The sequence below is a fragment of the Phyllostomus hastatus genome, unplaced genomic scaffold, assembly GCF_019186645.2.
Source record: "Phyllostomus hastatus isolate PE091 unplaced genomic scaffold, TTU_PhHast_1.1 phas_scaffold_443, whole genome shotgun sequence".
Lineage (NCBI taxonomy): Eukaryota > Metazoa > Chordata > Mammalia > Chiroptera > Phyllostomidae > Phyllostomus > Phyllostomus hastatus.
The window spans coordinates 1,161,928-1,173,707 of NW_025334031.1; the positions used below are offsets into that span (position 1 = coordinate 1,161,928).

At 71.1% G+C, this 11,780-nt stretch overlaps 1 protein-coding gene across 1 annotated transcript; it reads left to right on the forward strand.

Annotated features, from left to right (window-relative positions):
• Positions 1 to 2,673: 2,673 nt before the first annotated feature.
• Positions 2,674 to 9,629, forward strand: MRPL23 (mitochondrial ribosomal protein L23). The gene is made up of 5 exons (XM_045821052.1): positions 2,674 to 2,725; positions 5,302 to 5,424; positions 6,189 to 6,271; positions 6,798 to 6,871; positions 9,415 to 9,629. The coding sequence occupies exons 1-5, from the start codon at positions 2,709 to 2,711 to the stop codon at positions 9,586 to 9,588; spliced, it is 471 nt and encodes a 156-aa protein (XP_045677008.1). The 5' UTR covers positions 2,674 to 2,708; the 3' UTR covers positions 9,589 to 9,629.
• The last annotated feature ends 2,151 nt before the right edge of the window (positions 9,630 to 11,780 follow it).

Here is an 11,780-nt window from a genome sequence, read left to right on the forward strand (position 1 = left end):
AGGAATGCGGGCCGATGCACGCGAGGCACGGAGGCGTCTCCCAATAGTCATTCTGGGGAAAGGAGCCAAACGAGAAGTATATACGATGCTTCCATTTATGGAAAACTCTATAAAGTGCAAGCTGACCAGGTCACGGGTGCTTGGGAAGGGGGGAGGCGAGCAGGGAAGGGGGAAGGGACCGCACGCGGGGGCCTTGAGGGTACTCCCGGGCACCAGAGGCGCCTGCCCTGCCTGGGGTCAGGGCCGTGGGACCATGCGCCCCGGGCGTGCACGCTGCGTGTGCCGCACACCTCAGCAGGGCCGGCCGGAACGACGAAAAGGCAGATGACGAACTGGGAAAAGGTTCTGAGTTGAACATGACGGACAAGAGGGGAACAGAAGGGATACATTCGATGCAGTGGAAATCCACCAGAAACGTTAGCACTCTCCCGGGTTTGCCGGGGCGGCCATCGCCCAGTCCCACAGACGGCCTCTCGGACCAGAGACCCTCACGGGCCCTGTCCGGGGGCTGGAGTCCGGGAACGGCCGTCTCCTCCCAGTGTCCCCCTGACGGGCGTCCCTCTGTGCGTGCCTGCGTCCCGGTCTCCTGTTTTGATAAGAACACGGGTCCCGTACATCAGAACCCACCCTAGTGGCCTTGTCGAGCAAGGCAGAATGGAGCCAGGCTGAACCCTCTCTTTAAGGACCCCAACGCCGAGTCACGTTCCGTGGTCCTAGGCGTCAGGGCTCCGGGAATGAATGGTAGGGACACGACTCAGCCCATAACACACCCTCCCGGAGGAAGAAACGAGCAAGAGACAAAAGCAGACGAATCTCGGACTCAGAGACACAAAACAGGGCAAACGCTGGTGACCGCACCCGTATCACGGCGAGCGAGACGCTGGGTTTTGCCCTGGGTTTCCAAAGGCCCCTCACAGTGGCAGCGGCCCTCCGTCCCCGTGTGCCAGGCCCTGCGAGAAGGAGAAGCATCTCGGGGAAGCCAGGCCTGGGTGCCGGGCAGGGGCCAGGAGCCCCAGGAAGGAGCCGCAGGTCCCCGGGTCCCAGAGGCGGGCAGATCCCACAGGCCTTGGCCTGGGCGTGAATGGCAAGCGCTCCTTCAGCATGGCCAGCAGACCTGGGCGCTGGGGGTGTGGCCTGTTTGGAGCTCCCAAAGCCACTCGGGCGAGGGGTTGGGGAGGGACGAGCCTGCCACCCCAGCCTGGGCTGTCCCGCCTGTGCCCGTCTCTGCAGACAGACCCCCCAGTCACATGCGGGACCGCCTGGCCTGCATTGAGCCTTTGAATCAGAAGGGAACCACCTCACCGCACCACTGCAAGACTACCACCGGTGAAATGGGGGTTCCCGGACCCAACCCCCCCGGTTCCTGCCAGCTGGCTTACTGCCTGAGCCCCCAGCACCAGAAAACCAGGGCACCCACCATAAAGAGGGGTCACTTCTGACCAAAACGGCGAGAACCTCACTGTTTATCAGAGCTTCAAAGTCAGCTGGGCGTCCTCTGTTTCAACTGGCAGCCCTTGGCCGGGGAGGACCTGCTGGAGAAGTCAGGAGGGGCAAGCCCGGCGGCGGCAGTGGCGGTGTGACCGACTCGAGGGCAGATGGCACGGAGAAGGGGGCAGTGGGGGCGGCCGTGCGCTCCTCGGGCACTGCTGCCTCGGGGCGAGGGGATAGGGGGACACTGTGCTGAGCTCAGAGAGCCCAGGCCCGGCGGGGAGGCACCAGCTGGAGGATCAGCGGAGGCCAGGCCTGAGCGTTGAGGGGCTGGCAACGTAGCGGAGCCCCCAAACCCACTGCCCCCTTCGTCCGCCTCACACAACTCAAAACCCGATTTCCGGCAACCTCTGTGTGAGCGACACGGCACCTTCCAGGTAGACGCTGGCCCGGGAGCCGGCGCTTTGTAAGAAGGAGAGAGCCCTCGGGACCCCTGCCCCGGGCGGGCGTGAGGGGAGCCCCTCTGCAGCTCCACCCTGCTTCCCAGCCCCTTGCTGGTCCTCCAGGCCTGGCCCCGGCCCCCAGCACAGTGGCCCTTCTGACCAGTCCCCTCCACCGGGTCTCCTCCACGTGGGCCTGGCGGCCAGCAGGGGACAGCTGGGCTCCCCCCCGTCTGACCCCAGCAGGCGAGTGCAGCCCACCCTTGCCACCCAGCCCTGCCCTGCGCTCATCGGTCGTCCTCTGCAGCGCCTGGGTCCTAGGCGAGACCACTGTGCCGTTCCCATCAGCAAGCACACACAGGGGGAGGCCTGCAGTCCCCGCCCCAAAGCTGGGCCTCTCGTAGGGGCACGTGCTCGCCTCCCTGCAGGCTCCTCCACCCTCCCTGGGCCAGCCACCAGGCCTCACACCCTGCTGCCCTCTTGGGTCCCATCCCCAGCCTACAGGCCAGCCTGCTGTTTCTCCACAGCAGCTGACGGGGTCCTTTCTCTCCCAGTGGCTGGCTTGGCACTCCCTGTCAACGCTATCCCTGCCCTTCGGAGTGCATCGCAGGTGCAGAAAGGCAAGGGCCAGCCCGGGGGAGTGGGGGAACGGGGAGAGACAGCTACGGGGACCCGGGCCTGGGCTCCTGGTCGGTGGGTGGGGCTCAGGTGTGGCGGTCTCCAGGGGCAGGGCCCGCCGCGCGGGGCGGGGGCGCGCCCTCCGGACGCCAGGGGGCGCTGTGCCAGAGGCCGCGCGGGCCGCGCGGGCCGTTCCTTCTGCCCGCGAACCGGAAGCTGGCGATGGCGCGGAACGTGCTGTGAGTAGGGCGGCCCGCGCGGGGCGGGGCTTTCACGGTCACAGTCAAGGAGCCGGGGACCCAGGCCCGGGGAGGGGGGCTGGGAAGAGGGGCGCGGCCGGCCGGAGCGTGGTCCGGGTCCCGCAGCCTACGCCGCCACCCCCGCGGCCACGTGTGCAAACCCATCCGGACGCTAAGGCCGGGCGCAGGCCGGGCCCGGCCGCGGAGCCCGCCCTGCGCCCGGCAGGCCCCGCCCCCCGAGGGCCGGCCCCGCCCGCGCGGCTTTGGGGCGGGGCGGGGCCGCGCCGCGCGCCACCCGCCCCTCCCCCCGCGCTGCCCGGGCGACCACCCTGGTGTTCAGCGGGGTCAGATGGCCCCGTGAACAGAAGGCCTCGTGAATTCATGCACGAGCGAACTCGTGAATAAGTGCATGAGTGGGTTTAAGTGGAGAGCCGAGGGCCCCGTGAACAGGAGGCCTCGTGACTGCTGCTTGTGTGATTGCGTGAATAAGTGCATGAGTGGGCTTAAGCAGGGGTCCCATGGCCCCGTGAACAGGAGGCCTCGTGACTGCTGCTTGTGTGATTGCGTGAATAAGTGCATGAGTGGGCTTAAGCAGGGGTCCCATGGCCCCGTGAACAGGCGGCCTCGTGACTGCTGCTTGTGTGATTGCGTGAATAAGTGCATGAGTGGGCTTAAGCAGGGATCCCTCGGCCCCGTGAACAGATGGCCTGCTGAGTTTATGCATGTGTGAAGCATGAATAAATGAGGGAGTGAATGCATACATGCACGCGTGTATGCCCTTGACCCTGGAGAGCAGACAGTGAAGGGTGCCCCCACTCTCCCTGCCCCCCCCACCCGCTTACAGGCGTGGAAGCAGACTCCATGGCTGGGCCAGGGTGTGGATTTGGGGAGCGGGGCTGCACGGGGGGCCCCCGAAGAGGGGACGCTGCTTTCTGCCGCAGCCTGCAAGGGGCAGGGGCCTCAAGGAATGGGAGCTCCGAGCCAGGCCCTCAAGGCCGCCCCCGAGGCCGCCCTGGAGGCCAAGGACGTGCAGGCAGGAAGGGAACCAGGACAGGGGCCCAGCTTGAGTGCACGTGCTCCCTCGCTGGCCAGGGAGGCCCTGGAGGGGAGACTTGCAGTGGAGCCATGAGGCGGGGGGAGGGAGAGGGTGGGATCCCGGATGAGTCACCCTCGGGGCCACAGGGCGGGAGGGCTGGTGGCAGCCAGCCAGCCTGTTGTTTGGAGGAGAGAGGAGAGATTCAGAGCCCTGCCTGCGAGATGTTAGGTCGAGGTGCTTGCGAAACCGCGGGAGCGGTCAGGGAGGCAGGGGCCGGGTAAAACCACCCGGAGGCCAGTGGTGGGCCCCACGGGGGCGCTGGGCCTCCAGGAGGCCCAGGGAGCTGTGTTCCAGGACCCAGCAGGAGGGTAGTGAGCGGCACGGGTTGTTCCCGAGGTGGGGGGGACGGTGTCCCAGGCTGCAGGCGGGGGCCTTGGGAGGGCCTGGGGCTCAGCGTGGGGGCAAGGGCACGCTCGCCCCTGCTGGCCTCCGCCTCTCACCTGGACCTTCACGCTGGGCCTCTTTCCGGCCAAAGCTGAGCACAGCCTTCCAGCCCCAGATGGTGGGGTGCCTTGGAGAGGTGGGGGGGTCTGAGCCAGCACCCCCACGCTCCCACAATGACCCTTGGGCCCCAGCCTTTGCCCCTTGCAGCGAGCACTGCCATTGGTCACCACGGGGGGAAAAGAGCCCCCTGGGCGGGCAGGGGTCAGCCTGAGCCCCCTGCAAGGGTAAAACCAGCAGGCCCCGCACCCTTCAGACCCGCCTGCCTTCCCAGTCCCCCGCAATGTTCACGCCTGCAGGGGCCCTGCCGCGGTGGCCGCGACGGGCTGCCTCGGTCACCCGCGTGCCCCGGAGAGATGGTGTTCAGTTCACACATTCAGCTCACACATCCCGGCCCACGCCTCGCTCTGGGGGGGCCCCTGCCATCCCTGCCCAGGTCCTCTGACCCCCTGGCCCTCCTCACCCTCCCCAGACGTGGAGGCCGAGGGCCAGCGTGGGATGTGGCCCCGGTGAGCCCCTTCCTCGGTGCTGGGTGCTGCCAGTAGGCCCCTGGACACAGCCAAGTTCCACAGTGAGGCTCCCAGCACCCACCTCCCACCAAGACCTGCCCTTGGGCTCCCGGCCTGCCCACCCTGGGGGTTTCGGGGTGAGCTTGGGGTTGGTGACCTGCTAGCCTCGTGTCCCCACAGCCGTCCCACCTCAGCCGGCACCAGGGAGCCGGCGGGCGACCCCTGCCGGCAGCGGGCCCGCCCAGGTGGGGCCCGCTCCGCTCCTGGGACGGCCGCGTGCCCGTGGGACGGTCACGTGGAGTGCACGCCGTGTCCGCGCCTCGCCGCCGGCCCGTTCGGGGACTTGGGAGCACGTCCTCCGTGGCCTCCGGTCGGTTCTCGAATGGCTCACCGGCCCCTTCCCGAAGGCCAGCTGCAGGGGCCACCAGCGCACGCCGCCCCACGCTGGGCAGGGCCACGAGAGCGAGCGGCGGCGGGGGTGTGGGGCGGCGTTCCGGCCCCGGCATGGACTCCGAGCGTCTCCCCCGCAGGTACCCGCTCTGCCAGCTGGGCGGCCCCCAGCTCCGTGTGTTCCGCACCAACTTCTTCATCCAGCTGGTGCGGCCCGGCTCGGCCCAGCCCGAGGACACCGTGCAGTTCCGGATCCCCATGGAGTGAGTCCGCGGGCGCCGCCCTCCGCGGGGGCTCCGCCGCTGTGCACAGAGGCCCGTTGTCTGCTGGGGCGGCCGGGCGCCCTCCACCTGGCGAGGCCCGGTGGGGAGCCGGAGCCGGTTTCTTTCCCGCTCTTCCTGCAGGATGGAGCCGCGGTGCCCCCTGCCCCCACCCCCAAGGCTGGGCCCGGCCCCCAGAGCTGCTGTGACGCGTGGGGCCAGAGCCAGGGCCCTCCACCAGGCCTGCGCTCGCCCCAGGGGCCCGGCCCGCCCGCCACCCTCACTGCAGGGCGCCGCCCCGAGCCCCCGGAGCGACTGCTCCCATGTGGCCCGGCCTCGGCGTACCCCTGGGGGGCCGGCGGGGTAGGGGCAGGGGCAGGGGAGGCTGAGGGCCTGAGCTGCTGACCCATTCGAGGTGGGAAGGGAGCAAGACCCGACCTGACAGACAGTTGTTTTTCAGAAATGCTGGTTCGGACCGTGCAGTGGGGCGGCGGCCGCGCACCGGGCCGCCCCAGGGCCTCGGACTCGGGCCGGCCTGGGCTCCCGGCAGCCAGGGGGCACTCGCAGACCGTGGCTTCCCTCGGGAGAGTCCCTGGAGCTCGGCCGCCTGGCCCCGAGCGTGGGCGGGCGGGGGGAGGCGGGGGGGGCCGGCCTAGTCCGTCCCCCCCGTGCCGGCGCGTCCCAGGGGGAGTGCTGGGTGGGGACCGGCCGCTGCCCTTGGAGGCTGCTCCGGTGTGGCTCACGGTCCCTGTCCCCCTCCCTGCCAGGATGACCAGGGTGGACCTGCGGAACTACCTGGAGCGCATCTACGGCGTGCCTGTGGCCGCCGTGCGGACCAGGGTGCAGCACGGTGGGTGCCGGGCAGGGCTGTGCCTGTTGTGTGGGTGGGCCCCTTCCCCCCCTGGCCCCCCCCCCGGGCAGACGGCCGTGCCGCCCCATGCCACTGACCCCCGCCCCGTCCTCGTGGCCGCTCTGCGGGCCCGGTTCTCGGCACAGGGGGAAATCAAGGCACAGTGCTCGGGCGACGTCTAGGGCTGCAGTCCTGCCGGGGCAGAGCGCCGGGCCCCCGGGCCCCTCTGGGCACGGCCGACGCCCTCTCTTCCCCAGAGCCCACCGTCGGCCCTTCCTGGGGGCCCCATCGCCCGTCTACCTGGGGCCTGCAGCCGGGGGCCGGCGAGGGTGCCAGGAAGACAGCCCCCTGAGTCACCTCAGACACCGGCGGGGGCCGCGGGGGCTGCGGCTGGGCCGGGACCCGGAGGGGTACAGCCTGCGCACTGGAAGCGGCACCTCGGGGTGCGACCAGCGGGCCCTCGCAGGCGTGTCCCTCCAGGGGTCGAGCGCTCACCAGCGCGGCGTCTGTGTCCCCCGCCCCCCAGGTCCTGGCAGGAAGAGGGACCACAGGAACGTGCGGGTGAAGACCCCGGACCACAAGGTGGCCTACGTGCAGCTGGTGAGTGTGACCGCGTGCCCGGGGGCGGGGGCCGTGTTTGTGCAGCCGCCGCGGGGCCGGGGAGGCCTCGAGGGGCAGGGTCCCGGGGCCGGCTGCCTCCGTGCTAATCCACGGCGCGGCCCAGGAGGGGCTGGGGTTCAAAGCACAGCTAAGCCAGTGGGAGGAGATGGGCTGGGGCACTGTGGAACTTCTCGGGGGCCACCCCTGTCGAGCCTTTGAACTCGGAACGTGCCGTGGGCAGGGCAGGCCCACCCAGGCCCGGGGATCTGGGTCCTGACAGAAACCAGATCTCGCTGAGCCTCAGGGGCCGCCTGCTCGGGAGGGCCGGCCCCGGACGGGTCCTAGGCGGGGAGGCGGCCCTGCCTCGGGGTGCTCGCCCCTCTGCGAGGGCTGTGGCACCGCAGGCACCGCCTGCCCCCGTGGCTCCTGCCGGCTGGGGGCTCCAGGCGCGGGCTCCAGCCACAGGAGCCTGCACTGAGCAGGCCCAGGGCTGCTCACCCCTCCCGCTCTCCCAGTGGGGCTGCGGGGCCCACACTGGTGCGCTCCCTCCTGCACCCCGCACCCCGGCAGGGTCTCCTCCCCAGTGTGGGGGGGGCCCTCCCGGGGTCAGTGCTGCTCCCGTTTGAAACCTGGGGGGCTGCCGTGAACTGCCCTGCTCCCGTTTGAAACCTGGGGGGCTGCCGTGAACTGCCCTGCTCCCGTTTCAAACCTGGGGGGCTGCCGTGAACTGCCCTGCTCCCGTTTCAAACCTGGGGGGCTGCCGTGAATTCCCCTGCTGCCGTTTCAAACCTGGGGGTTAGGGACCTGGGGGGCTCCTGCGCGGGCAGGCCCCCGAGGAGCCGGCGCGGGCGGCCACTAGATGGCAGTAGCGCTGTGGCGAACCCTGCGCCTGCAGCCCCAATCGGGGCCTCAGGAGCAGCTTGCCAGGGGCCGGGGTGGAATGGCGGCTTCCCCGGGAAACAGCCACAGCTGCCGTCCCGAATGGGGCCCGAGGTTGTCCGGCCCAGCGTGTGCTGCGCCCCGAGTCCGCCTGCGGGGGCGGCCCGAGTGTCCCCCTCCGCCACGAGGCCCCACACGGCAGAGCTGTGGTTAGAAGTGGCTTTTGAGTTGTCCGAGCCTCGCTCCCGCTCCCCCTGACCTCCGCCCCCCAACTCAGGGAAACCGGACCGAGAGGCACGCAGACCCGGGGTCTGCAGCTGCAGGGGGCCTGGCCACGAGGCGCAGGCCGCCGGCCGGGGCACAGCCCTGCTGCTCCGGGGTCACCTTCGTGACACCCCCTCCCCCAGGCTCCTGCAGACCTGTGCCAGCCCTGCACGCAGCCAGGAGGCTGGGCCTGCACCCCCGGAAGGGGGTCCCCCCTCTGTGGCCCGTCCTCTGCCGGCCTGTCCCGTGGGGCCCCCCGGGGGCTTTTGAAAACCGCTGCTTGTGAAGCCACACACACAGAGGGTCAGTGGGAAAGGCAAGTTCAGTCACCAGGTTTACTTGGAGATGGCCGCCGAGGAAAAGCTGGCCCCAGGGGTGGGGGGCGGGAGACCCGCATTTTTCCCTCCTCAGACAACCGGATGAGCGTCTCCTCGGGCCCCCACCCAGTCCGGCCGGCGCCGGGCCCGCATGGCCCGCAGCCGCCCCGCGGCAGGGGCCGGCAGTGACACAGCGCGCAGGAATGAAGGATGCCCCGGGGCGCAGGAGAGAGTCCCAGCAGACCACCGCCCGGGCCCCGGGCTCCGGCAGGGCCGGTTTCTCCGTTTTTATGGCATTTTTCTGCTTTTTTGTACTTTTCCGCTATCAGATTGCTCTTGGAGAGTCTTGTTTTTGGAAGCACAAGGTGAATTCTCCGGAAAGGGGCCGCGGGGCGCCGTCCGCAGCTGTCCCTGCCGGTAGAAACAGGACTCACCCCCCCTCCCTCCGCGTGCCTCCCCGAGCCGCTGCAAACGGCCATCTTCGTGTTTACGTTCAAAATGTCACCCGGGCTCCCCCCACCTCAGAAAACCAGCAGAATCACCTCCATATATTAAACACAAACCCCCCGTTCCGGGCAGCCAGCCCTGCACGTAAACTGTTGCCCTTTGGTATTTTAAAAGAAAAAAAAGGGTCTGAAATGTGTAAGATAATCCTCCCGCGGGCTGGCTACCGAGCGCGCCGCGGCTGCTTCTCATCACCGCAGGCCCGCGCCACGTGACCCGCGAGCACAGGCCCCCGCGTGCTCGGGGGGCGCCTGCCCGCGTCCACGTTTCTGCCCAGAGTGGGGGTCCGCGGGGACCCAGCCCAGCCTGCTGGCTTCTCGGGCCGGAGCGCCCCAGACCCCGTGCCGCCCCCACCGCCCCTGCCTGCCGACCCTGTCGACCTCCTCTCCCCGCCCCACTGCGCCTGGGAGCGGGGGTCTTCCCTCCCCCGCCCCGGGGGCCCGCTGGGCCCGCGGTGAGACCGGAGCTTGGCCCCGGTGGGGAGGCTCCGTCCAGGTGGCGAGGCGCCCCCGGCCCCCACCCTCCCTCCCGCGGGCGGCCGGAGCCAGCCGTGCTGGAGCGCTGGCCTTCCCCCCGCAGGCCCACGGGCAGACCTTCACGTTCCCCGACCTCTTCCCCGAGAGGAAGCCGGGCGCCGGCGGCGAGGGCGGCCCCGCGGAGGACAGCGCCCAGGAGGAGCTGCTGGAGGAGCAGCGGGAGAGGCAGCGCGGTGACCCCCGGCGCGGGGGCGTCCCTGACTGGTTTGGCCTGTGACGGGCCGACGCCCCAATAAAAGTGCCCCTTGTGACCGAGAACCTGCGGCTCCGTCCCTCTGTCCCCGCGGCCGCACTGAGGAGGGGGCACCGGTGTCTCAGCCCCACGTGGGCACGCCGGGAGGCCGGCTCCAGGGGTGGGGGGTGCGGGTTGGCTGGAGCCACACCGGCCCCGACCCCTCGGGGCTGAGGCTCCGGTTCTGCGTGACCAGGGGGTGCTGGGTGGGCTGGGGCCTCGGGCGGCGGGGGCCCGAGGGAGGTGCTGTTTGGGAACTGGGGAGGCAGCCCTAGCGTGGACCCCCGGCCCGCGGCCAGTGGGGTGTGACGGGGGCCGCGGCGTCCAGGCGGCCAGTGCCCTGCGTCTCAGGTTCCACGGGCCCGTCCACAGCCCTGCTCGTCTGAGCTGTGTGCCCTGAGAGCCCCCCCCACCGGCCGGCCGCCTGGCTGCTCGCTCCCCAGACAGTGGAGGAGGAGGAGGTGTCATGGGGGGTGGCGAGGATCCGGACGCTGGGCTGGAGGGCCGGGCAGCGGGCAGGAGGGAGTCCTTGGGGGCCCGGACCCTGCTCCTCCCCGGAGGCTGCAAGGGGAGATAGGGGCGGGGGGGCTGGCCGGGCCTCCCCCTCTGTCCGGGGACACCTGGACAGGACGCTGGCGCCAGGCACCCCTCCGCCTGCGGGGCGGCGGGGGGTGGGCGGGGGGCGGGCAGGGCCCACCCCGCTCTCGAGTGTTGATTTAAAGCGAGGGGACAGCCCGGAAGCAGGCCGGAGGCCGTGGCCACGGTGTTTTCCTTGGAGAAACAGCCCGCGGGGCCCCGCGGCCCTGAGGACCCCGACTCAAGGCCGGGGGCGGGAACCTCACCCCTTTCACCGGCCGCCCTTCCCGCCCCGCTGCCCCCACACGGCTCCGCCCACAGGCAGCCTTGGCTCTGCCGTGCAGCCCGTGCTGTACCCAGGGCCCCCAAGGCCTGGGCCCCCGCGGCCCAGCGCGGAGGACACCCCAGCCCCAGAGCCCTCCGCCTCCCCCGCGACCCAGGGCCGGCAGAGCCCCTGCGTGAATGTTAGGGTCCGGCAGGGCGGTGAGGGGCAGTTCGGGGGTGGGGGGTGGCGTGCCAGGACCCAGGAGGTGGGCCTTCGGCGGGGGGGGGGGCACTCCCCCCATCCCCAGGCACAGCGCTTCGAGAGGGGGCTGGCCAGTCGCCCTGTGCCCCCCCAGGCTCCCGGCAGGTGCCTGCCTCTGTGGAGTGTCCTTCCCAGGGCTGGAGCCGGAGAGGGGCCCTAAGCCGACGGGCCCCGCGGCTCCCCGCACCCTGCGTGCGCTTCCTGCCGGGAGCTGGGGGCCGGCCCGGCCGAGGGGCGGAGGGGAGTCCAGAGCTCACCCCTTGCCCCCCACTGCGGGGGTCTGTTCACTCCGCAGGAGTGTTGAGGCCCCGGGCCAGCGGGCGGGAGGGCAGAGGCCTGCTGCGGAAGGGCCGCGGGGGCCGGGCCGGCCGCCTGTCCACTCTGGGGCCAGAGCCCACGGGCCTCACCCCTCGGGCCCGAGGCTGCGGCCCACACAGACGCACCCCAGGCCCCCCGGCAGCTCCAGGTGAGGTGAGGCCCGGCTGCCTCCGCCTGCCGCCCCGTCTCCAGAGGAGTCCCCACAGCAACTCGCCGCAGGGCTGCACCCCCCGCCAGCCGGGCCCGGCCCCCCCGACCGTGAGGTGGTCCGAACCCTTCTGGCCCCCCTGCCCCCCCCGCTCCTGCCTCAGGTCCTGAGGCTGCAGAAGCTGAAGAAACGAGGCCCCGTGAGGGCAGCTCTGGGGTGACCATGACCTTGGGCTCGGTCTCCCACCTCCGTGCCTTCCCGTGGGTCAGATCGCAGGGACCTCGGGGAGCCCGGCGGCCCGTCCCTGGGAGCCGGAGGCAGGGGTCAGACCGGGCGGGCGGGGGTCCGGGGGGCTGCCAGGGAGGTGCTGGGTGGTGCCGGCCCCCTGCCACCAGCACCGTGACCGTCCCGCCTGAGGCCGGGCCCCTGGCATGCGGCCGCAGTGGCGGAGGGGACCCTCCACCGTCCCAGGGCAGGACGCTGGCGTGAGCGGCCTGGTCCCCCTCAGCGGCTTGGCTGAGCAGAGCTCACACCCTGGGTCCCCCATAGACCTCGCCGGTTGGCCACCAGGACGGTTCTGGAACAGCGCTCTGCCACCCGGGACCCGCC